Source organism: Haliotis rubra, unplaced genomic scaffold (assembly GCF_003918875.1).
Source record: "Haliotis rubra isolate DU_JTF1 unplaced genomic scaffold, ASM391887v1 Scf141, whole genome shotgun sequence".
In the NCBI taxonomy this organism is placed as follows: domain Eukaryota; kingdom Metazoa; phylum Mollusca; class Gastropoda; order Lepetellida; family Haliotidae; genus Haliotis; species Haliotis rubra.
The window spans coordinates 489,937-516,850 of NW_025765348.1; the positions used below are offsets into that span (position 1 = coordinate 489,937).

General features: G+C 39.2%; 1 protein-coding gene across 1 annotated transcript in view; it reads left to right on the plus strand.

Annotated features, from left to right (window-relative positions):
- The window catches only part of LOC124268987 (conserved oligomeric Golgi complex subunit 1-like), a 76,844-nt gene that overhangs the window by 16,266 nt on the left and 33,664 nt on the right, over nucleotides 1-26,914 (plus strand). The window contains 21 exon segments of the mRNA XM_046704021.1: nucleotides 625-711; nucleotides 1,001-1,148; nucleotides 2,036-2,092; nucleotides 2,504-2,566; nucleotides 4,657-4,738; nucleotides 4,904-5,009; nucleotides 5,424-5,528; nucleotides 6,061-6,155; nucleotides 7,017-7,124; nucleotides 7,126-7,173; nucleotides 7,639-7,839; nucleotides 8,233-8,322; nucleotides 9,399-9,503; nucleotides 12,058-12,156; nucleotides 12,758-12,851; nucleotides 15,656-15,733; nucleotides 16,281-16,357; nucleotides 16,506-16,692; nucleotides 17,322-17,453; nucleotides 18,010-18,207; nucleotides 18,892-19,043. Coding sequence (XP_046559977.1) covers nucleotides 625-711; nucleotides 1,001-1,148; nucleotides 2,036-2,092; nucleotides 2,504-2,566; nucleotides 4,657-4,738; nucleotides 4,904-5,009; nucleotides 5,424-5,528; nucleotides 6,061-6,155; nucleotides 7,017-7,124; nucleotides 7,126-7,173; nucleotides 7,639-7,839; nucleotides 8,233-8,322; nucleotides 9,399-9,503; nucleotides 12,058-12,156; nucleotides 12,758-12,851; nucleotides 15,656-15,733; nucleotides 16,281-16,357; nucleotides 16,506-16,692; nucleotides 17,322-17,453; nucleotides 18,010-18,207; nucleotides 18,892-19,038 — 2,307 coding nt within the window. The 3' untranslated portion in view covers nucleotides 19,039-19,043.

Consider the following 26,914-nt stretch of genomic DNA (forward strand, 5'->3'; position numbering starts at 1 on the left):
CTACAGGCTTCGTATGAAACAATCCCTAGCCAAGGAAACTGATGAACATAATCATGGCTTTCTCTTGATGCTATGAGATCTGTTTTGTAGCTGATTAGTTTTCTTGTCTTATAATAGGCTATAAATGTCTTATTTGGTTTTGGCAAGTTGTTGTTGTTGTGTTCATTCTTTCTGAAGAGGTACAGTACGTGCCCCAACCATGACATGTATATAACTGAAAATCTTATTAAATATTAAAGTGGACAATTGCATGAACCCTGGATATAAAAATATATATATATATATATATGGTTTTGTCTCACTTAACAGATAAATGTTGAAGTGAATTTTTAGTATTTTATGTAAAAAGGATTGTTTTTCTTGATGACTACACTGATATATATCACATTTACACAATCACAAGTAAACATGGTAAAAGATTAATGACATGAGAAGACATGTTTATACTTTATGAACACCTGGTGTCATTACTAATGTTTAGTGTCGTAGTGATTTGTTTTGGCAGATATTGAGGTTATCCTCTAGCGTTGTTGGTTTACATTGTTATTCAATATATTGTGTTTGTTCTCTCAGATGTATTGATGACATCAATGGGTATATTCTTTTAAATTATGTTCTACTCAGCAAATAGCAGAGTTCCTCTGTTCCATCCTTCTGTTGGAAGACAGCACCCCGAGACAAGTCTTCAATGAGTTCCTTCTTGCTAGAACAGTGAGTAGTTACCATGATTTCATAACCAGCATATCGCATCCAAAGTTCTACCCATCAAGTGTTCACATAGCCTTATTATTAAGATAATCTGTGTGAAACTGGTGCATGTTGTAGAAGTTCTATCACAGTACAGTGGAAGCATAGGCTACTCATACCATGATCGTTCCATTGTTACTTGCTTTCAGATAATGCGACAATTTGATTGGGTGGTAGATATGTGATATGATACATCCCAGGTAGGTATATATTATACATTAATGCCACAATGGCACCACTTGTTGTCTCCCAGAAAGCCCTGCAGCAAGCCCTTCATGGCAGCCAGCATGGGAACATTAAGGACCAGGTGTCCACAGTGGTGCGACTCCTCATCAACACCGTCCACCAGATCCACGCTGTCTTCTACAACACGGCCATTGCAGGGGAGAAGGAAAAAGGAGGTGATTATTGTTTCTTGGTTCTGTGAATTGCATGGTGGGATTCTCCTCTGATGGCCACTGTAAGTGTCTCAGCTCACAACAGTAGTGCTCTGTTAATCTGTATCTGGATGAATTGGATGGAAATAGGTGTACCCTAAGTCTAACTAAGGTGTTACCTGAATCAGGAAAATGTTTTAGGCATGTCATCAGTGAAACAGCTTGATTTGAAATCAGTAAAACAGTTATGATATCTGTAGAACTGTTTGACATGACATCAGTAAAGTATTTTCAGTATGTCACAGGGGTGGAAATAACCCATTGCCCGACGCCCGAGTCCAGTGTTTTTTTCTGTCGGGCAAGCAAATTTGTATATCACACTGTACCGGTGTCCAGTTGATATTCCAATGTTAATTATGTTGTTTATTTAAAAATCAACAAGAAAATGGCCGGTATAGTGGAAAAATTATCAGGGCAAGTGATTTTACATGTGCCACTGTACCGGAGTACACGGGCAATTTTAAAGTTATTTCCACCCCTGTGTCATCAGTAAAACCCTATGACATGATGTCAATAAGAAGAAGTGGATGAAAATATGTGTGTACCATGAAGTCAGTGTGCCTCTAAGGTGCTCACTGCCTCAGTAAAACAGTCATGCATGTCATCAGTAAAACGGTTTAACATGACATCAGTAAACCGTCAATGTTATCAATAAAATCCCTTGACAAGATTTTAGTAGAACAGGTTGACATGACATCAGTAAAACAATTAAGAATGACTTCAGAAAGTCATCAGTAAAATCCTTGTTCATGATGAGCCATGGTCATTAGGACCACTTACAAGTAGACCAGCAGTGTTGATATTCCCCCATGGTACGAGGATGATGAGTGAGATGCTCCTGTGTGTTGCAGGCCAGTGTAACCTGCTGTCGGAGATCCTGGAACAGGTGCTCAACAAGTCCCAGGAAGGTAGGAGCTTGTGTGGTGAGGCATTTGCGCCATTGGATGATACAGGGACAGGATAGTACCATACATGTCGGAAAAGACAATTGGAGAGCCTGATCCCTTTTTGTTTTCATTTACAAACCAATTAGCTTAGTTTTGTGGAAAAAAGTAAAAAAAACCCCAGAATTTCTGTTACTCAATTATGTTTAGTTTTATTTGGTGTGTTTGATGAAATGGTTTCAGTGAGTTGAGACATTGACTGGCGGTTGTCCGGTCATTTCTTGTGGTTGTTGTTTCGTTGTTGTTATATCATGTATACAGCTACACTAGGCTACATTGTGGGTAGCGTGTAATATCCTTATTGTTATGATGTGGCTGATGTACTGTGATCATTTGTAATTGTGATGCTAACTGTGATTATGTGTTTTTTGACAGCAGGGGGCTTGCTGAGTTTGCAGGGATCCATATCGGCCAAATGTCTGCCAAAATCTGTCAAAGGTACCATCCTTTCCAGATCAGCTCTGTTTGTTGTGTTAAATATACAACAGGCTAGTTTTTACTCCAATAATGACTTATGATATTTTAAGTTGTTCACTGGTCTCGAGTGGGACATGGGCTGATGTACCCTCGATGTTTGTTTATGTTCCCTGAGCCCGATGGAATAACATCGAGGGTACATCAACCCATGGGCCCCGAGGGACCAGTGAACAACGTATTTATCTTACCGAACACCTAAATGGTAATTTTGAACTGTTTGAAGCACAGGTATCAGATCATAGTATGGAGGACACCTAAAACAAATTTAGAGTTATCTCCCTTTCATCGATTTTCATTTGCTAAACATTGGTAATTTCCGTACATCATACGTGACTCAATGTTATTCGAGATAAAGAATTACTACTATGAAGTACCAAATGAGTTCAGCATTCCCAGCGGGGTACATAGAAAATGTTACTCGCGTGTAAGCGGGGTACATTGAAAATAATGGAAGAGTGCTCAGCCAATCAGAAAACAACATTTATGTGTGAGGCAAAATAATATATTATGAATCTCTTGTTTATGCCATTGTTTTCTGGAGGTTTTCTATATTGTTTTGACTCTTTGTAAAACAGCCATATTTATCTCTGATAATTTGACAAATGTGTTGTTAATTACCTTGTAAACATGTTGATGGTGATTCAGTTTATAACAACTGAGAGCCGTCATAGTGATGCTGTCATGTTGCTGACATCATTAAGGAATATGTGAACAACACACGAACGTACCTCTTTACAACTATAGGGATCCATGTTAAATATACAGGTGCTAAGCTTCCTATTCTTGTCGTAAGAGTTGACTAGGTTCATCACATCATGAGTCTTGTCATTTTTTTCTCAGTTGCATATATTGATACTCTTGATGTGATTCTGTGGATTGTCTGGTCCTTGGTTATTTACTGACCACTGTCATACAGCAGTAATATTGATGTATGTGGTGTTTAACAATGAGCAAAACAAATATTTCGGTTTATAATGACAGTTAAATATGTATAAAACATATTTTTATGGATTGTGTACTTATTGCCAAACCAGCCCCGTTAGAGTTGTGGGATGGGATAGATCCTTGCCGCCAGTGCTGGTTTACAGAGTTGATGTACTGGATTGAGGTTTCTGTTTCAGTTGGGCTAAAGGTTAGGACTAGGATTAGAATGATGGTTAGCACTAGGGTTAAGACTAGGTTTAGGGTTAGGACTAGGGTTAGGACTAGGGTTAAGATTAGGTTTAGGGTTAGGACTAGGGTTAAGACTAGGTTTATGGTTAGGATTATGGTTAGGACTAGGGTTCAGACTAGGTTTAGGGTTAGGACTAGGGTTAAGACTAGGTTTAGGGTTAGGATTATGGTTAGGACTAGGGTTCAGACTAGGTTTAGGGTTAGGACTAGGGTTAAGACTAGGTTTAGGGTTAGGACTAGGGTTAAGACTAGGTTTAGGGTTAGGATTATGGTTAGGACTAGGGTTAAGACTAGGTTTAGGGTTAGGACTAGGGTTAAGACTAGGTTTAGGGTTAGGATTATGGTTAGGGTTAGGACTAGGGTTTGGGTTGGGACAGGTTAGGGTTGGGATTAGGGTTAAGATTAGGATGAGGATACCATGAGGGTCTAGGCCCAGTTTCCCAAAGCTCTCGTAGCATTACGACTATCGTAAGTCAATAATAGGAAGTAGGAATGCTACAAGAAAAGTTACGAGATCTTAGGCTTATGAGAGCTTTGTGAAATGGGACCTTGGGTTGTTGCTTTTGACACCTGTCTCTGAATTCTCTGACCCAAAATCAGTTGCTCCAGGCTTCAGTCATATAGCTAGAATATTACTGAGTGCAGTGATAAGACTGACTGACTGAGTTTGGTTTTACGCCGCTTTTAGCAATATTCCAGCAACATCACGGCGGGGGACACCAGAAATGGGCTTCACACATTATACCCATGTGGAGATTCGAACCCGGGTCTTTGGCGTGACGAGCTAATGCTTTAACCACTGGACTACCCCACCGCCCCATGCAGTGATAAGAACACACACTATCATGCTGTGATATCTTATTGTAATTTTATTACAGATTTCCGTCCTGTGCTTCGAAGTGCAGGGTCCACAATATCCTCCCAACACATCCAGGACAACTGCCAACAGTGGATCAACACGTGAGTTTTACATTATCATTGTATATTATTATTACTGCAAGAAGTCAGCATATTTTGGTGCTAATCTATATTTGTTGACTTTGTGTTTGGTTTGTGGTGAATCTCTGTAAGTGTATGATCATTGTGTGGTAGTTGTCCTGATGTCTCAATGATGTGTGTCCCCAGTTGCGTCAATGACATCAAGTCTGGGGTGGGAAAACTGCTGGGATTCGTCAACACAGTGAAGCGACTGGCGGACATCCGAGACTCACTGTGGGAGCTCCTCTCTCAGGTACAGTAGTCTTCCATTTATCACCTACCCGTGAAGATCCGGGTTAGAATATCGATCTTCAGTAACCCATGCTTATCATAAGAGGCGACTAATGGCATTGGTTGGTCAGGCTCGCTGACTTGGTTGACACATGTTATCGGTTCCCAATTGCGCAGATCGATGCTCATGTTGTTGATCACTGGATTGTCTGGTTCAGACTCGGTTATTTACAGACCACCGCCATATAGCTGTAATATTGCAGAGTGCGGCTTAATACTAAACTCACTCTCACTCCTTTTATCTTCAAGTATAACAACATTGTACACTGCACTTGTTCTGTGTAATCACCCAACATTTATATAATTCCATCCTTTCACTTCGTCCATTCTGTCGTCGCATAGACATGTGTAACTCCCAGTGTTTTGTGTTGTGCAGGATGGGGATGAGAGTCACTGGGATTTGATCTGCCGTAGAGTCGTCAACAAAACGCTGCACGTCTGGGGGGACTTCCTGCAGCCGCTGTTTTTGGATAGGGTTAAGGTCAGTCATGATGTCCTTAAGACTGCTTTCTTTGAGGCTGTGCAGTAACAACCCTGAGTCAGGCAGGGGAGTATTCTTTCCTTTAAGATTAAATACTGATTGTCAAATTATTTCTGTAAAATGTGATATTGTTTATCAAAGACCTAGGCCTAAATTTTCAAAGCTCTCTTATCACTAAGATAGTCGTACGTTAATGATGATGTATGGCACTTACGACTATCTTTGTGCTAAGAGAGCTTCGAAAATCTAGGCCCAGCTGCCTCCATTTATTTCACTAAAATGCAGACTATGCCTCATTTTAATTTTTTAAGTAAACACAAAACGACAACGTAGATAATATGAATTGTTGTTGAAAGATTTCTGTTGCATTTTTAAATGTATTTAGAACACACTAGCAAGAAGGAAAAAACTGTCCCTTTGGTTTCTTTTTGTAAACAGTTTTGGTAAAGGAACTGCTCCAAGTCTAGGTTCAGTATAGTTTGGGTTCAGTTTACATGAGGTAGTTATGGTGTTTCCTCCATATTGTTTACAGCAACTAATCCAGTATCAGCTTGATACAGCTACAGAACTCACCAAGCGGAATGTGTCCAAAGTGATGGTCGAACTCACCCCAGACACCACTGATAGGTAAGACCATGTTTAAATGGCAGTAAACCCCTCTCTCTCACTCACTCACTCACTCTGTCAGGGACACTATAGAGTTTGCTTGTGAGATGTCATAGTCACATAGTCAACAAGGTTGGTTGGTTTGTTGTTTAACGCCGCACTCTGCAATATTCCAGTTATATGGCAGCGGTCTGTAAATGCTAGAGTTTGAACCTGACAATCCAGTGATCAACAGCATGAACATTGATCTACACAATTGGGATATGATGACTTGTTTCAACTGAGGCTGATCACTCGATCCCGTTAGTCGGCGTTAAGGTGTTACACCCTTGTTACATTTACGTGACAATCAGAACAATTTGGCGTGTGATTATTATTTCTGAAAATTCTAGTTAAAGTTAACTTTAGATATGTTTTCATCAATTGCTCTCATCTATTCTGTATTTAAAAAAATAAAATGCCAGCCTAGTGTCTTTTGATGTCAAATACATATCGACACTTGTTGATAACATTTATAACAGTAATTACCATCTCAGTTGTATAAAAACTACTGATAAAAGCTTCAGTTGGAGAGATATTAGTGATGTCATGTAATAGTGACATTAAGGTGACTGATGACATCACAATGGTCTGCAAAGAATTGTGATGCAAGACTATGATCATCATGACTATCACAATATGCAACTAATATAACTATGTAGCTAAATGTCTTTAAACTTCAATCAGTGTCATGGTACTTCTCAGAAAAATGATGTTGCCATTTTGAAGATACTGCTCAGCTTCCAGCCACATTATGATCCCAAGTAAAGAGCTGATCTGTAAATATATCTTTAGCATTAGTTGTAGTAATTAAGTGTTTGATGATGTTCTTCTGCTTTCCAGCTCGCTGCAGCATGAGACAGACCTGGCCAGCTATCTGTGGACTGAGTCGAGTGGGGACATTGCGGCGAGCTCGGTGTGGACTCCTTCCAGCAAGAGTCTGGCTGATGGCGGGGGGTCTTGTCCTCAAGGCCAGAGCCTTCACACCTGCAGTACAAAGGTAGGTACACTTCTACCAGTACAGGTTTATGTGGGGTGTATTATTGTGCAAGGTTTGTCCCAGTGAATCCATGACACATAATTGTCCTTGGGCCCATGGTGAAGTATCTGTGACAAAATGAAATATTGCTGGTTAAGACATGGCAAACATGTTATATTTGGGACTTCACTTTCTCAGTTAAGTGCAGATTCTAGAACCATTAGGGCTTGTATTCATAAGACATAACAAGATCGAAAGAAACATTGCACTGTTATATGAATATAGTTATTCATGTTTAAAAATGATTTACATGTATGTTTATGCTTTCCATTTGGACATGCTGGCATGTTTTTAGCTGTTCAAGCTCAGATCTGGAGCTTTGAGTGACCATGGCTGAGTCTTAGTAGAACAGAAAACATTGTTTTAAAGGTTGTTTGTGTTCATCGAAGTTATTCCAGGTGCTGACATTGATGTTGATTGTTTTAGTTTATGTCGGCACCTTGACGACAAGCTGAAGAATCTCCTGGAGGACAACAGACCGTACCTGCAGGTGGAGCGGGAAGAGGAAGAGGGGGCAGGGTCAGGGGTCAAGAAAACATCGGACACTCCTGGCCCCTTCGATAAATATGGAGACAGCATGTTGATACTGACCTACGTCCAGTCTGCGAGCACCGCTGCTGTCCAGAAGTGAGTGGACAACCATTGTTATATGATCGTAACAACTTATTGATAATGAGGCAAACACTACTCAGGTTGTGTGTATCCTCAATTCTTCCATGGGTAGTTGGTGGTTGGTGCATGGTTTCAACCAGGGGAGACTACTGTGAAGTAATCTGTGATCAGTCAGCAGTTCTTGTTTATCTGAGGATAATTTCAGGATTTAAGTATTATTCTTGACCAAATGTTTGTATGGAGTGAAACATTTGTACATTATTTGTATAGATTCTCAAACAGTGTGATTCTTTTTTGGTCAGATAGCGTGGATTGTTGAAGGACTATTGTGACTTTTGTGATTGAAGTATTATTCGTCTTCAGTGACATTCTCAGTGTGTGTCTGTAAGTTTTCATGTTTGTTCACAGTGTATTGAACTATCTGACAGAGCAGCTAAAACTGTGGCAGAAAGCATTTGAAATTCCTGACCCAACAACAAACTTCATCACAGAGAACAAGTAAGTGGGAATTGTTACAGGAACAGCCAGCAGAAAACTACAGGGATACAGTTCCTTGGTCCTAGCAGGGATGAAAAGGGTCATTTTTGAATCGTCGATCCAATTGTATGACTGTGCTTCAGCAAAATTAGAGGAAGGGTCATTGTTTTGTGAATCGCAGAGTTTTTCTAAATTCCCGTTGACAATTGTATGACTGTGCTTCAGCAAATTTAGAGTTTGTTAATGGTTGCTCTGTTCATGATATTGTCATTTTTGAGCCAGTTTTAAATGTCTAAAATGCCTACATATCAAGAGCTTCGACTAGTTTTCAGAGTTTTTCTCAAAATTTCATTCTAGGGGATCCCTGTCTTAGCATATTGTGTCTATTTGTGTCCATTTTGTGTTCGGATGAGTGTTGATATGTGACTTGAGTGTAAGATATGGGGAGTTTAATGATTGGTATAACTAACAAAGCATCACAGTAGCACAGGACCCCATGTCTGTTCATCGATGATGACAGCAATTTGAAATATACAAGTTAACATAGATGTCATAGTACACGTAGGACTGAAATGATGAAATATAGTGAATGAAAATACTGTTTATTAACTGCTTGATCCAAAGTACACTTTGCTTGAACTCAGACGTATGCAGGAAGCTTTCATAAATGTACACAAGACAAAATACAATAAGAGGATCCTCCCTTTATCATTTAGCCTTGTGGCTGAAACGTTTGGTTGGGATGCCGAAGACCAGTGTTCGATTCCCCACATATGTATGTTTGAAGCCCATTTCTGGTGTCCCTGGCTGTGATATTGTTAAAATATTGCTAACAGCGGTGTAAAGCCAAACTCGCTCCCTCCCTCCCTCCCTCACTACCTCACTCACTCACTCACTCACTCACTCACTCACTCACTCACTCACTCACTCACTCACTCACTCACTCACTCACTCACTCACTCACTCACTCACTCACTCACTCACTCACTCACTCACTCACTCACTCACTCACTCACTCACTCACTTGTAACATTACTGCAGCAGTAACTATGTGGTTCATAAGCACTTCCATAAACTGTATCTATGTTGTATTTCAGAATTCTCCTGGTTGGAAGGTTGTGTTCAGCGCTGGCAGAGTTGGCCCCCCACCTGCAGCAGTGCATCCTGGGGCCTGTGGTGTGGCAGAAGTCGGACACAGTCAGGTAGTGCTGGCACATCATTGATTTGTATGGTCCAGTTAGTTTTAGGGGGGTTAAACGTTAAACATGTCACTCCGAAAACCAGATTTGGATTACTAACAGCAACATTGCTGGCATAAAACCAGATACTCACTCATTCACCCAAGTTTGTGTAAAGTGCAGGGCCCCGTTCCTCAAAACGATCGTAGCGTTAAGATGATCGTAACTCCCATACTTTAACATACACTTACGACTGTAGGAACACTACGTACGCGTTGAGGAATGGGGCCCTGGACAGTGTGTTTCACATTATTTAGATCTGTGGTAGGTCTTTTCTTTGAGAAGACAGCAAAACTAATGATCTTGTGCTCAGTACATGAAAGCACTCGGTGATGATGTTTTCATGTTGCATTTACAAGCTGTTCTGTCAAGACAGGTAGAACTAATCAATTTCATCTTCTTTGTTATTCTTTCATGGCAAGGTAGCTTTTCAGATGCTAATACATTTATGTACAGTCAGATTGTGTTGTAGAACTGATGTTTAAACATCTGGAAGGGATTGTTGTTATATGGCTACATGTGTTGATGTTTAAATATCTGGAATGGATTGTTGTTATATGGCTACATGTGTTGATGTTTAAACATCTGGAATGGATTGTTGTTATATGGCTACATGTGTTGATGTTTAAATATCTGGAAGGGATTGTTGTTATATGGCTACATGTGTTGATGTTTAAATATCTGGAAAGGATTGTTGTTATATGGCTACATGTGTTGATGTTTAAATATCTGGAAGGGATTGTTGTTATATGGCTACATGTGTTGATGTTTAAATATCTGGAAGGGATTGTTGTTATATGGCTACATGTGTTGATGTTATATGGCTACATGTGTTGATGTTTAAATATCTGGAAGGGATTGTTGTTATATGGCTACATGTGTTGATGTTTAAACATCTGGAATGGATTGTTGTATATATGTGTTGGTTTAAATATCTACATGTGTTGATGTTTAAATATCTGGAAGGGATTGTTGTTATATGGCTACATGTGTTGATGTTTAAATATCTGGAAGGGATTGTTGTTATATGGCTACATGTGTTGATGTTTAAATATCTGGAAGGGATTGTTGTTATATGGCTACATGTGTTGATGTTTAAATATCTGGAAGGGATTGTTGTTATATGGCTACATGTGTTGATGTTTAAATATCTGGAAGGGATTGTTGTTATATGGCTACATGTGTTGATGTTATATGGCTACATGTGTAGATGTTTAAACATCTGGAAGGGATTGTTGTTATATGGCTACATGTGTTGATGTTTAAACATCTGGAAGGGATTGTTGTTATATGGCTACATGTGTTGATGTTTAAACATCTGGAATGGATTGTTGTTATATGGCTACATGTGTTGATGTTTAAACATCTGGAATGGATTGTTGTTATATGGCTACATGTGTTGATGTTTAAACATCTGGAATGGATTGTTGTTATATGGCTACATGTGTTGATGTTTAAACATCTGGAAGGGATTGTTGTTATATGGCTACATGTGTTGATGTTTAAACATCTGGAAGGATTGGATTGTTGTTTATATGGCTACATGTGTTGATGTTTAAATATCTGGAAGGGATTGTTGTTATATGGCTACATGTGTTGATGTTTAAATATCTGGAAGGGATTGTTGTTATATGGCTACATGTGTTGATGTTTAAATATCTGGAAGGGATTGTTGTTATATGGCTACATGTGTTGACATCTGGAAGGGATTGTTGTTATATGGCTACATGTGTTGATGTTGGCTACATGTGTAGATGTTTAAACATCTGGAAGGGATTGTTGTTATATGGCTACATGTTGATGAATTGGATTGTTGTTATCTATGATTGTTGTTATATGGCTACATGTGTTGTTAAAACATCTGGAATGGATTGTTGTTATATGGTTACATGTGTTGATGTTTAAACATCTGGAATGGATTGTTGTTATATGGTTACATGTGTTGATGTTTTAAACATCTGGAAGGGATTGTTGTTATATGGCTACATGTGTTGATGTTTAAACATCTGGAATGGATTGTTGTTATATGGCTACATGTGTTGATGTTTAAACATCTGGAAGGGATTGTTGTTATATGGCTACATGTGTTGATGTTTAAACATCTGGAATGGATTGTTATATTGTGTTGATGTTTAAACATCTATATGGCTACATGTGTTGATGTTTAAATATCTGGAAGGGATTGTTGTTATATGGCTACATGTGTTGATGTTTAAACATCTGGAAGGGATTGTTGTTATATGGCTACATGTGTTGATGTTTAAACATCTGGAATGGATTGTTGTTATATGGCTACATGTGTTGATGTTTAAACATCTGGAATGGATTGTTGTTATATGGCTACATGTGTTGATGTTTAGATATCTGGAAGGGATTGTTGTTATATGGCTACATGTGTTGATGTTTAAACATCTGGAATGGATTGTTGTTTTATGGCTACATGTGTTGTTGTTTAAACATCTGGAAGGGATTGTTGTTATATGGCTACATGTGTTGTTTGATGTGTTCCCACCTACAGGTCTGTGAAGAAGTCCAGCAAGTCTTCCAAACAAACCGAACATCCCGAGTGGGCGAGTGTCAGAACAAAACTAGACGAGTGTAAGCTCCAGGCCTATAAGTAAGTAGAACTGTCTGCAGGTAACTCTAGACTATAACCTCGTACCTCACTTTCCATGCTGTCGTTTCACCGGCTAGACGTAGGTCCACTTCGACGAACGTTGAATTTCCCTAAGCGACAATGAGTGTTTCAGAAACAGCTACTGTATGTATGGTTCTCTTTTTTCCCTGCACGGGCGATTTGGAGGGATTCAATGGGTGGCTTGGCCGCTGTCCGGAATCGCCTCCAAGCGAGCGGAATTCCTGCACCAGTTGCAGACACAATTCTGGCTTCGCGGAGGGATTCGACAAACGTTCAATATGAGGATAGATGGGCCTGTTATTCACGCTGGTGTGTCAACAGGGGGATTCTTTTCTGCAGATTTAGTCTGTGTGTTGGAATTCCTCCAGTCTCGGTTGGATGCCGGTCTAGCGGCTTCAACTGTTTGAATGCTTATAAGTACCCCAAGGAGGAATATATTCAAAGAATCTGAAACCTCTACAGGTTAGTTCGAATTTGTATTCCTAATATATGATATTAATGATACGGAAACACACTCGGTTAATAATCTCTATTTATCACTGTGTTTTAGCAATATTCAGATGTTACTGTCACATTCCAGATTCTGGGTAGACCACATCACGAAGGTGTCTGTGTCTGAGTTTTCTAAAGCCTTACATGCGGAGGACCTCAGCTCTGTTGTCGAACATGCTACGGTAAATATTTACAGGGTAGATCAGTGAGAGAGTGCTATACACTGAAGTATAGGTGCATTTGTGTGAGTCTGTAGTGTGAAGTTCAACATTCTGTTAATACCCCAAGTTTCATATTCTAATGAAAACATCCTTCAAATTGTCTGTGAATATCCATCAGGGCTCCAGATAAGGGCCGTATCGGCGTATGTACGGATATAAAATATGCACAATACGGTAGGAAATAATTTAGAAAACGTAGCAGATACGCACTACAGCAATGGTGTACGGTCTTAGAATCATTTACAGACGTATGTTTATCCCCCGTTTTGCGGGGGGTATTAAAATGGACTCCGTCCGTCCGTCTGTGCGTCCGTGCACATTTGTCTTTTCTGGAGCATAACTCTAAAACGGTTCAATATGTCTTCACCAAACTTGGCACATAGATAGATCTGGTGGGATACTGGTGCCTTTTGGTAGTTTTGGATTTGTAAATACAATATTTTTTGCGTTTCCATGGCAACAATGTTGGCTTCAACTGAATTTGGTGGTAGTGCTCCTTTCTGGAGCAGAAGATTGAAACCTTTCAGTACTCTCCTTCCACTTAGACATAATCATAACTCGTAGACATATTCTTGAAGAGTATTTAGCCATTGAGGGGGATATTGATGACTTTGTCTTCTTGTTTTTAAAAGTATTGTTTTATTGTTTATTGACCTGTTTACATAAGAGTAGCAATGTTGTGGTGCATATATGAAACGAAACACAAGATTACTGATACTCCTGTAATTCCAACTAGTACTCTAAATGTACTCTTAAGGTTTTCCAGTACTCCTCTGTTGGAAATATGAGGAGTACATACTCCTGATGTTGAAAAATTATCTGGAGCCCTGATCCATATAAGACAAATATAGTCAGTGATAAAGTATCATGGGATATTGAGAATGAGTCCATTAACATTGTACTGTAAAAAACTGCTTTGTCACTGGTAATTTTAATCTTGATTACATAACATGTGTTTATGTGATGATGGTGAAGTCATCTGTGTTGTACAGATGGGATGATGGTGAAGACATCTGTGTTGTACAGATGAGATGATGGGAAGTCATCTGTGTTGTACAGATGAGATGATGGTGAAGTCATCTGTGTTGTGTGTTGTACAGATGGGATGATGGTGAAGTCATCTGTGTTGTACAGATTGGATGATGGTGAAGTCATCTGTGTTGTACAGATGGGATGATGATGAAGTCATCTGTGTTGTGTGTTGTACAGATGGGATGATGGTGAAGTCATCTGTGTTGGGATGATGGTGAAGTCATCTGTGTTGTATGTGTTGTACAGATGGGATGATGGTGAAGTCATCTGTGTTGTACAGATGGATGATGATGGTGAAGTCATCTGTGTTGTGTGTACAGATGGGATACAGAGTGGTGTTGGGATGATGGTGAAGTCATCTGTGTTGTGTGTTGTACAGATGGGATGATGGTGAAGTCATCTGTACAGATGGGATGATGGTGAAGTCATCTGTGTTGTGTGTTGTACAGATGGGATGATGGTGAAGTCATCTGTGTTGTACAGATGGGATGATGGTGAAGTCATCTGTGTTGTGTGTTGTACAGATGGGATGATGGTGAAGTCATCTGTGTTGTACAGATGGGATGATGGTGAAGTCATCTGTGTTGTACAGATGGGATGATGGTGAAGTCATCTGTGTTGTCTGTTGTACAGATGGGATGATGGTGAAGTCATCTGTGTTGTACATATGGGATGATGGTGAAGTCATCTGTGTTGTACAGATGGGATGATGATGAAGTCATCTGTGTTGTGTGTTGTACAGATGGGATGATGATGAAGTCATCTAACAGATGGATAGATTGTGTGTTGTACAGATGATGATGTGAAGTCATCTGTGTTGTGTGTTGTACAGATGGGATGATGGTGAAGTCATCTGTGTTGTACAGATGGGATGATGGTGAAGTCATCTGTGTTGTGTTTTGTACAGATGGGATGATGGTGAAGTCATCTGTGTTGTACAGATGGGATGATGGTGAAGTCATCTGTGTTGTGTGTTGTAGAGATGGGATGATGGTGAAGTCATCTGTGTTGTGTGTTGTACAGATGGGATGATGGTGAAGTCATCTGTGTTGTGTGTTGTACAGATGGGATGATGGTGAAGTCATCTGTGTTGTATGTTGTACAGATGAGATGATGGTGAAGTCATCTGTGTTGTAGAGATGGGATGATGGTGAAGTCATCTGTGTTGGGATGATGGTGAAGTCATCTGTGTTGTGTGTTGTAGAGATGGGATGATAGTGAAGTCATCTGTGTTGTGTGTTGTACAGATGGGATGATGGTGAAGCCATCTGTGTTGTGTGTTGTATAGATGGGATGATGGTGAAGTCAGTAGTATTGTGTTGTACAGATGGGATGATGGTGAAGTCATCTGTGTTGTGTGTTGTATAGATGGGATGATGGTGAAGTCATCTGTGTTGTGTGTTGTACAGATGGGATGATGGTGAAGTCATCTGTGTTGTGTGTTGTACATATGGGATGATGGTGAAGTCATCTGTGTTGTGTGTTGTACAGATGGGATGATGGTGAAGTCATCTGTGTTGTGTGTTGTACATATGGGATGTTAGTGAAGTCATCTGTGTTGTGTGTTGTACATATGGGATGTTAGTGAAGTCATCTGTATTGTGTGTTGTAGAGATGGGATGTTAGTGAAGTCATCTGTGTTGTGTGTTGTACATATGGGATGTTAGTGAAGTCATCTGTGTTGTGTGTTGTAGAGATGGGATGATAGTGAAGTCAGTAGTATTGTGTTGTAGAGATGGGATGAGGTGGACATACAGGAGGAGACAGAGGAGGGAAAGAAGCACAGCTCTAAGATCATGGTTCCCATGCAGGTGAGCAATCTTACATCAGCTTGTTACCCACCTGTTACTTGTGAGGAGTTACTAGTTATAGAATTACTGATTCATCACAATTGTCCATAGTGTTCAGATGTCAATAACTGACTTTGATGCATCAATTTTGTACACATGTACTAGTGGGGGGTCAGGAATTTTAGTACATAAAAATATTTAAGAATTGTGCTTTAAAGAAACATTTACACACAATAGATTTAGCTACAATATGAGCCATTGGTGACAAATATGAAAGTCACACATTGGGAACTATCATGTTTGAAATCTTTAAATAGCATGCCTTAGCGATTCTGAAACAAAATCCATCTTAAAAAAACCCACAAATTATTTGGTTGTATCTATTTTCATGTTATTGCAGTTGTATCACAATAGTGTTTTTCTTATCAAATTCCAACAGTTGTTTTACAGTAAAAGTGTGTCCACAGTGATTTAAACTATTTCCTTTTTATTGCAATCATGGAAATGCGCTAATTATCATGGTTATGTACACACACTGCAGTATATGTGGTTGTCTTTCTCTCCCCAGCCATCCTGGTATCTTCACTCACTGTTGTTTGACCTGTGCCAGGATCTCAACAAAGTTGGGGGCCAAGCACTGTCCAGGTAGGTTATCAACATTGGTGTTCATTTGTAAGTGAAGATGTTGAAGTGATTATTTTCTTGATTGTAAACTAGCAATACTTTTGTTTAATGTCTTTTGAAATAGACTGGTTTCTCATTTTATGTGATAATCGTATTATTTCATTTCTAGGTCAGTTGTACAAGACTTGTTACACAAAATAACTGATGGGATCATCAATGTTTATCAAGAGTTTGTAAAGGGAGGTAAGCGGCGAGTGAGAAAGAGTGGTCTCCCTTTGACCCAACAGCAAGCACTTCAGTCCCTTTTCGATGTCAGATATCTGCTTCAGATTATACCAAGGAAGGATGACACAAAGGTATGGATCTCAGGGACAACAATAATCTGATCTAACACTGTTAAGATAGCTTGTGTACTCACAAATATCTTGTCACATGATAGAAGGGTGTGAGTATTGTGTATGTTTTGTTCATGAATGGGGAATGTTACCAGATTGTGATGTTGCAGTATGCTTGCAAGATCTGTTTTTAAACCCAATTTGGATGATCTCTCAACCCAGTCTGAAGGAAAGCCCAAAGTCTGAAGGAAATTTCAGGAAAAGTTTCCTATTGATGTTAAGAATTTTCAACATGTATGTCATGTCATCCAAACGAATAGTATGGTTTTGTAGAGGTGACTTGTAGCTCACTGACCATTCAGAGGAAGAGGCTTATTGTATGGCATTGACTCTAATGTCAAGATACATCCCGAACGTAAGAGAATAAGAACCTGCTTTAAGCATTGTAAGAATATTTTCCCAAGATGCCTGATAAACGTACTTCTTTTGGAAACCTTGATCCATCTTTGTATGTGAAAATCACCACAGTTGATGGTAACTAATCTGGGATGTATTTTAGTTCATGATCATAATGGTTGGATGGTTTTCATATTATGCCGGGCAGGTGATATTTCCAACCCAATATTTTTCAAATGTTCTTATTTCTCCAGACCAGCAAGACATTCCAGAAGAAAGCTCAGTCTATCTGTGAGTCCCTGGAGGAGGTGGTCGACCCCTTCGACTTGGATGTGTTCTCTCCCTACATGCAGGTCAACCTGCACAGACAGAGCCAGAGGACCGCAGTAAGTACATAGACAGAATACAGACATATTACAGCTTAGACTAGAATAGATTTCCCCAAGTCTGCTGTGGGTGTGGAACCATGGTATGTGTTGTCTAAGCACTTGCAAATCCAGTGAACGTTTAAGCATGTTATGGTTATCTGTGATCTAACAGAGTGATATCATCACAAGTTCTACTTTATGTAATCAACATATGCTATTTTCCTAGATTAATAATAATTTTCCTGGTGTGCTGTACCAGTGTAGATTTTGAAAGGCAAACTACAGAATCCTTATGTCTATATTTCTCTTGCAATGTAGTAGTAGTGAAGTATTTGGCACTCATCAAGGATTGTATCCCAGACTGACTGCTGCATGCTAAATAGTTATTCTTCCTTCTTTGGCACAAGGAATTTTCTCTTCCCTGAGTAAAGGATTATTCAAGTTTTTGTGAGAGTTTTGTTTAAATCTGAAATATTAGCAGATGTGAACTTGTTGAATGTTAGTACAGTTTTCTGTGTGATATTTTATGATGATGTCAGTAACTGCCTTGCTAAGACATGTTGATGACTTGCAGGTGATATTTGGTTCCCTGGCTGCCCTGGACAAGCAGAGTATTCTGTCCACAGGGAGGGCACCTGCTGCTGGTCAACACGAGCAGCACAATGTCCTGCCTTTGTCCTCCTGTAATAGCAGATTCCCACTGCTGCCACTCAGCACCCAGCAGAACAGGTCTTCCATGCAGAGTTATGTCCCCTCACAGACCATCACTAGGGTAAGTGAGTAAGTGAGTGAGTTTAGTTTTACGCCGCACTCAGCAATATTCCAGCTATATGGCGGTGGTCTGTAAATAATCGAGTCTGGACCAGACAAACCAGTGATCAACAGCATGAGCATCAATCTGCGTAATTGGGGACCGATGACATGTGTCAACCAAGTCACCGAGCCTGACCACCCGATCCCGTTAGTCGCCTCTTACGACAAGCATGGCTTACTGAAGGTTCATTCTAACCCAGACCTTCACGGGTCCTAGGGTAAATGAAGTCAATATCACTCAAAACAAGCAAACAGTAGTGTAAGTGATGTCAGAACATCCTGTTTCCCCTAAAGTAGAGCAGGTTCTTACTGCAGACTTATGCTTCCACATAGATAATCACTGGGTTAAGTTATGTGTCAAAATATCCTTGTCTTCAAAAACAGAGCAGGTCCTCTCTGCAGATTTACATCCCTTCACAGATATTCTACAGTAATGTGTGAAAATGTCCTCAATGTCCTCATTGTCCCCTGAAACAAATCAGGTTATCCCTGTAGCGGCTATGTCACAGACAATCAGTAAGTGAAGTGTCACAATGAGTCTCCCCTAAAACAGAGAACTGAATCCTTTGTCCATGTCCACTCACACTATCACCATTTATCTCTATACAACCTACTCATACTTGCATAACGCTCTACTTGACAGGGACTAGACTCAGGAAATCAGTCGCTGACATTGGCAGTGGAGGCTGTGTTGCCGAGGTCGTCCTCGCAGACCGATCTCAGCAGCTCCCTCTATGACAAACTTGGCAGCATGGGTTCTCGGTTCTTCTCCAAGCTCCAGGACAAGTGATCTGGGTGAGCCTCAGCTACTGTTTTGTTGGACTTCTCATGTGTGGGGTTCGGGAGAGCAATGTTGTGTTTAGGTAGAGCTAATTGCTTTGCAGAGTTGGGTCCCTTACACGTGCGAAATCTTCAATCATTGGTTCAAATCCCAGTTTGACCGGATTATTTTTATAGGTTTGTCATCACCTTGCCTGTATTTATAGGTGTCGGCAACACCTTCATCACTTCTTTCTTTTCTCCCACATCACACTGTCATCCCATGATATAGTTTGAATGTTGTTCAACTCTTGCACCCATTCGCACACTCACAGATGGACTCTCAAAGTTGAACTATTTGAATGTGAGGTTTTGTTGCAAGCTCTGGTACCTCTTTCATGCAAGTTGACCCCCTTTAAGAACTTAAACTCCTGATAACGAACCTATGCTGCCAGCATTAGATATGCCTTTGAAGCCTATGCTTTCAGACATTACTGTGGCGGATCCAGATGGGGGGTTCAGGGGGTACGGACCCCCCACCCCCCTTTTAGAAAATGTCTAAAGACCACATTGAAGTTTATGTTTTGCAATGGCAGAGACAAGGTGGGGATCAGGGGGTTTGAACCCCCTGAACCTCCCCCTTTGAAACTTTCTGGATCCGCCTATGCATTACACATGCTTGGGCCCTTCATTCTTTGCAGGTCTATGTTCAAAGTAACTTTTACTCCTCGGGATGCTGGGCTTTAAAACTGAACACAGCAATAAGCCTACAATTATCTATGACATGTGTTGATTATTATAATAACATGTGAGTCTGTTAGATGTACAGATTCTTACCGTGCTAATAGGGCAGGTGAAACCTCAAGTATTATATCTAGAGCACTCTCTGGAATCTACTAAGTAGAACAGTCATTGTTACATTGTACTTAACTTTTGCATATGTTTCTTTCCTCTTAACCATGTGTGCTGGGGAAAACAGTTACGGCTTGTCCTTACATAGTTTCGTTTAACAACAATTTATTTTTATGAATACACAATACCATTTACAAAGTGGTCAAATGTAACACATGTTATATTTGGGGTTACACTTTCTCAGTAAAGTAAAGATTCTAGTATCGTCAAGTCACACAAGTTCGATCGTCATGTAACTTCGATCGCCCACTTTGAATGGTAATTGTCGCAATACGTAGCGATAACTTACGATATCTGCAGCTTTGATCTTCTGGTGACACCACTTTCATTCGTTTGGACCGGAAATTTGTTCGTGTCAAGTTGCCAAATGTAAGTTATAGCTCATTTTCAGCAAACAACTACTTTTTAACCCTAGATCAATAATGTAACTTTATCAGCTCAAATAAAATGTAAACAGTATAAATTTCACACGTTGTAAATTGACAGCACCCCTGTCTTCTGTTTGTTTACGTTGCTGGTCTAACTGTGACATGTCCAGACACGTGATATCCTTGTCAAAATATATAACTTTGGAAACAAGTAAGGGCCATTTCTTATAGAAAACTTAATGCTTTTTGAGAATTTCCGTGAATATGTACCTGATGAAGTTCGAGCTATTGCCTCATTGATAAATACAACCTGGGCACAGTGTACCCACCCTACATGTCAGCACAGAACACATTTACGTTTCTGCAAGCCAGTTCGTGGTGTTTGTCTACATTCTGAGGTTTGATGCCCGTCACGATGAGCCTGAAGAATAATTCCCTGCATAATACTTGTATATAAGCTGAATATTTGTGACTTTTCATCGTTTTTAGAAGTACTGAAACATAAAATGATCGTTTCATGGACATAAATCCATAAAATTACTTGGGACTGCTCTAGCTCTGAATTTGACACAAGAGATCGTCCTTACAAGTCATCCTGTTTACGCGACAAGCCAGCCAATCATATGATCGAACTTATGTGACGTAGCTTTCTGGGTCACTTGTGTTGACAGTGAGAGGGCAGCCATGCTGCGATTGTGAAAAGCAGTAAAAATACCTGGATTTTGGAAATGTTTGACATAAATAAACAAGTTTAGAGGTAAGAGATTTGAAAATAAGATTATATGAATAAAACTTTGAAAATTCAGCGACAGTTCTTAAGTGATCGAACTTACATGACACAAGGATACTTTTATTAGGTTGAGTCCCATTTAGGATCCCAACCCACACTCTCAGAGTCAGCTGCAGGCACCTAAGAGAGCACACAAAGTCAGCCATCTAACCCAATCAGGGTTATATTTCTATTTTCCAGTAGTTTATTGCCATTGTCTTGTCTGACTCATCTTTCAAACAGAAACCTAATGCATTGACAGTGTACATTGTATCACTTTCAGTCAGCCCTTTTTGAAGTGGCAAGAGTTACCTCCCTTCAACTGTATAATGTGCTAATGGTCTATTGTGAGATGTGTTGACATAACATTTTCACATCTACTCCTCTCAACCCATTAACTGATTAGTGATAGCAAGCCAAACCCATCTTCTCAGTGATGTTCTGAGTGCTCTGCCCTTTACAGGAAACCTAAACATTGTTCAATAAGACTGCGAGGAAAGGTTTGTACAACACGATGAACTGATGAACAAATGTTGAAAAACATGAACAGTACAAAAGAATATGTGTAAATTCAGTGGTTAAAAATTGGAATTAAGCCTTCATATGCTCTGTGATTTTGGTAACAAGGATGTTATTGTTTGAAAAATTACCTTATTAGTCCAGATTGTGTTTTTCCAATTCATATTTTACCTGACTTAAAGTTTTGAATATTTTATAATGATACCAGTTGCAGGATATTAACCTCAAATCAACCCTGACAATAAATGTTATGTATGCTCTGATGTGTGTGCTGAAGAAAGTTTGTAAATAAAAACTGATAACTTTGTCGTAAGGTGGTATAGTTATTGTTGAGGTCAACATTCAAATATTTCTTTGTATTGTGTTGAGGTCAATATGCATACTTTTCTTTATGTTATGTTGTGTTAGGAGGTCAATATACAATCACTTCTTTGTGTTGTGTTTTGGTCAGTATACAACCATTTCATTGTGTTTTGGTCAGTATACAACCATTTCATTGTGTTGTGGTCAGTATACAACCATTTCATTGTGTTGTGGTCAGTATACAACCATTTCATTGTGTTATGGTCAGTATACAACCATTTCATTGTGTTATGGTCAGTATACAACCATTTCATTGTGTTATGGTCAGTATACAACCATTTCATTGTTGTGTATACAACCATTTCATTGTGTGGTCAGTATACAACCATTTCATTGTGTTATGGTCAGTATACAACCATTTCATTGTGTTGTGGTCTGGTATACAACCATTTCATTGTGTTGTGGTATACAACCATTTCATTGTGTGTGTGGTCAGTATACAACCATTTCATTTCATTTGTGTTATGGTCAGTATACAACCATTTCATTGTGTTGTGGTCAGTATACAACCATTTCATTGTGTTGTGGTCAGTATACAACCTATTTCATTGTGTTATGGTCAGTATACAACCATTTCATTGTGTGTATACAACCATTTCATTGTGTGGTGGTATACAACCATTTCATTGTGTTATGGTCGGTATACAACCATTTCATTGTGTTATGGTCAGTATACAACCATTTCATTGTGTTGTGGTCAGTATACAACCATTTCATTGTGTTTTGGTCAGTATACAACCATTTCATTGTGTTATGGTCAGTATACAACCAATTCATTGTGGTGTGGTCAGTATAGAACCATTTCATTGTGTTGTGGTCAGTATACAACCATTTCATTGTGGTGTGGTCAGTATACAACCATTTCATTGTGTTGTGGTCAGTATACAACCATTTCATTGTGGAGTGGTCAGTTTACAACCATTTCATTGTGGTGTGGTCAGTATACAACCTTTTCATTGTGTTATGTTGTAATGAGGTGAACATACACAAATGTCTGTGTTGTGGTGTGTATTTGAACCTAAGATTTTGTTTTCACCTTGGATTTTGAATCTGCTCACTATGAATTTCACAAATATGGAATCAAATTGTAAATACAGATATGAGTAATTCCCATTCTTGCCGAGTCTGGTAGTACATACCACAACTAAAACAATGGCGCTAACATAAATGGTACAGCAGGGATTATGGGATTTATTTGACGTATCGTGCTAGGTTATGACCTGTGACAAAAATGCTTCATGCATATATTTTCGCATTAAACATCGTGTCCGGGCGTGAAGATTGAGGTGGCGATACCGATTCGTACGGGGAAAAGGGCCGACTTATACTTGAGTTGCATGGTTTTGGCAAGAATTTAGAGGGTTGAGAAAGGGGCCCGACTTATAGTCGGATCCGACTTATTGTCGGTCATATACGGTATGTGGGTGTCCTGGTTTGGGAACCCTCTGTAATACATGTTAAACTTATTTAATTTGCTGACTACACAGTTTGGTGTTAAACAAAGAATAAATCACAAAGCCCTAACCTCATTTCGTGATAAATATACAGCTCAGATTATGTCTCATTACAAACTATCTGTATATCTAATATTTGTAATGTGTAATTCTATATGGGTGTAGTATAATACCATATTGACAGGTTGGCTATATACCATCATATCACATGGTGCCAGTAGGAGGTCTGAGGAGGAATCCCATTTCCTATATTGATGCAGGAGTGTCACATATCACAGATGTATGTGACAGCTCTATCACACAACAGTTTTGAACAATATTATGTTTCAAATTGAAATCTTTTCACATCACAAAATGGGATAGTGATAGTGTAAACTGAGATTAAACCGTGCATGCAGCAGTGATTTGTTTGTTGTTTAACACCACCCACAGCAATATTCCAGCAATATTAGCAAGACGGTAGTCACAGCGGGCTCATCATTCTCTTCCCACAGAGGTTACTCCTGTCATATCTTCCTACGAACCTCTGTTCTAATACGGCCATATTTCCCGGTTCTCGTAAAATCCCCTAGCGGCAAAAGATCGCAACACGAATTATCTCCCTTCTTTCTATCCAATCAGAACACGTGTTACATCGACTTAGATTCAACTTGACTAACACAAGCAAATGTGGGGCCACAAATATCCCCCATCTGCCGGGGACTTGTGTTGATATTACACACAAGACATTTAATGGCTAGCTTGTCCGTTGTCAACGAGGGCGATGGAGACGCCACTGATCCGCCATAACATGACTGAGTTCTGTCTAGAAGAAACGTTTGCGCATCGCGCAAGGGAAGAGGTTTAGTTTTCTCGAAGCATACGGAAATTACCGAGGCATTGCGAATGATCACTTTTGAAACAACGTCGCTGATTGCACAACTAAATCTGATTGCCTCCAATCACGAGTCTTGACCCTCACACCATGAAAGGGCCGTATTAGAACAGAGATTACGTAGGAAGATATGACAGGAGTAACCTCTGTGGGAAGAGAATGCGGGCTCATATGATTCTAAATGCTGATTGGCCAATTGTAGCCGAAAATCTTCAATTTATAACAGGTTCTGTTTCTTTATAAAGTTTGATAAGATATATTATATGATATATTCCTAACTTCTAAATATGTGTCGGTGAACGCTACAAGATCCGCATCATTAACTCAGATAAGATATATTATATGGAATGATATATTCCTAACTTCTAAATATGTATTATCTGGTGAACGCGGCAAGATACAAGATCCGCATCATTAACTCAGATAAGATATATTATATGGAATGATATATTCCTAACTTCTAAATATGTATTATCTGCATGTGTCGGTGAACGCTACAAGATCCGCGATCATTAACTCAGATAAGATATATTATATGGAATGATATATTCCTAACTTCTAAATATGTATTATCTGCATGTGTCGGTGAACGCTACAAGATCCGCATCATTAACTCAGATAAGATATTAGCGTCACTATTTTGATGTGATTATTGATGTAATACAAGACAAGTGGATAACAACAACTTTTATTTGTTTCTCACAACGTTTCTGGTGTTTTTCTTGCCCCTTCTTCAGCTGTACGTCGTGAGAAACAAATACAGAAGCTGTTATCCATAACATTTGTCTTGTATCACCACACCAACTTCCAAATGCCTTTGAAGAATTTCGCCTTGATGTAGTTGGGATATTGCTTACCATGGCAATCCAAATGGAGATTTAGTTGAAGAATTGGTGCCCCAAACTGAACTTGTATGTTTTACTGAAATAGTAACTTTTAGTCATTGTTGATGAAAAGACATTTGGAATCATAATTGTTTGAACTTAAGAGTAGCCTAGTTGGTAAGGTGTTTGCTCATCACACCTATTGCCCAGGTTTGATTCCCCACATCGGCACAACATGTGAAGCCCATATCTGGTTCTCCCCCCATATAGCTGGAACATTGCTAAAACTTAACTCACTACATGTTAGGAATGACAATTATGTAAGTCAATGTTTCGTCAAATGACAAGTGTTCTTTTTAGAAGTGCACACATTTAGCCAGTTTAGCATTATTCCAATAATATCACTGTGACGAACACAAAAATGTGCTTCAATCATTGTACCAATGTGGAGTTGATTTAGAAATGATCTTATAGAGTAATATTGATGAATAGTTGATCATCTGATCGTATGTAAAGTTATAAGGTGTAACACAAAGGCAAACATGTCATATGATACAGTAGGCCAAAAGATTGTTTTCGGTCAAAAATGCAAATGGCACCAGATGACATTTCTATTCGCAAACCGAACTTTGTCTGTCTCCCTTCAGGTTAATGTAAAACAAGAGTTCATCATCAAACTAAGTTATTTGTTATTGTATTGCTTCAAAATTATAATTTTTTTGGTTTGACTTAAGAAAACTTGTTTCTTTGAATCCTTATGAATACAATCTTGTCCTTAAAGCTGACATGATCTTGTCACTGTCAAAATCAGTCTTTATGTCTGGCTGCTTTATTGATGTGAGATCATGACATTGTATGGCATGATTTGTGTGCGAGATGAAGTTCATCCTTGATTCAGTGCTGAAAAATAGAATTTGGCTGAATACCCAAATTATGGAGCTAAGTCATTAATATTCTTGACTAATGATAATATTGATTTAACATTTCTCCATGACTTCTGATGAAAGGACAACTGACATGTATGCCTCCAACTGTTAAACAAATTGTCAGTTCGAGAATACTATTGATAATTACTTATGGTACATCAAGGGTGTAACAAGACCGTAACAAGATTCTTCTACGGAGAATTATCTTTGCTGATTTTACGATGTGTCTTTAACTGGTTTAAGTTTATGATTCGTGAACATTAGATAACATTAAGGTTATTAGATACTGCAGAAAAAGCATCTCATTTGAAGTAACCTTTGAAGTCCAATATGAAACTTGCTTGACTTTCAATGGATTTTTGCCTTCCTGAAAATGTCTAACAAACATGTCAGTTGTGTGGATGGTAAGTGAGACTGTTGTGATTAATATGGATCCTGTCTGAGAAAGCGTGTAGATCTACAGGGAATCTGTCTCAGTTGGAACTATGTGCCAGTGTTCTTCTGCTTCCATTTCCTCTCCTCTGTGACTGTTCAATGCTTGATAGTATTCTGTAGTGAAGCAGACGTTTACTGTTTTTTATAATGGAAAGCACAAAGTCCTGTTTATGTTGTACGTGTGCACCAGCTCCCCAACTTGTACAAGCAACACTGGAAGTGCAGCTTCTGTAAGAAGATCCTCTCTTGTTCTTCCAAAGTTTTTGTTGATGTCGGCCATGCAGAAATTGAAGCAGACGGTAACAAATGCGAGCAACGTGTGCATGTGTTGTGCTGTAGTGCACATGTCATGCATTAATAGCCTGCCAAAATACACCGCAGATATATTTATACTGATGGGTTTAACTGGAATGAGAAGTGCCCCCAGACTAGTCATCACTATGTTGAGAGGGGAAGTGATTCC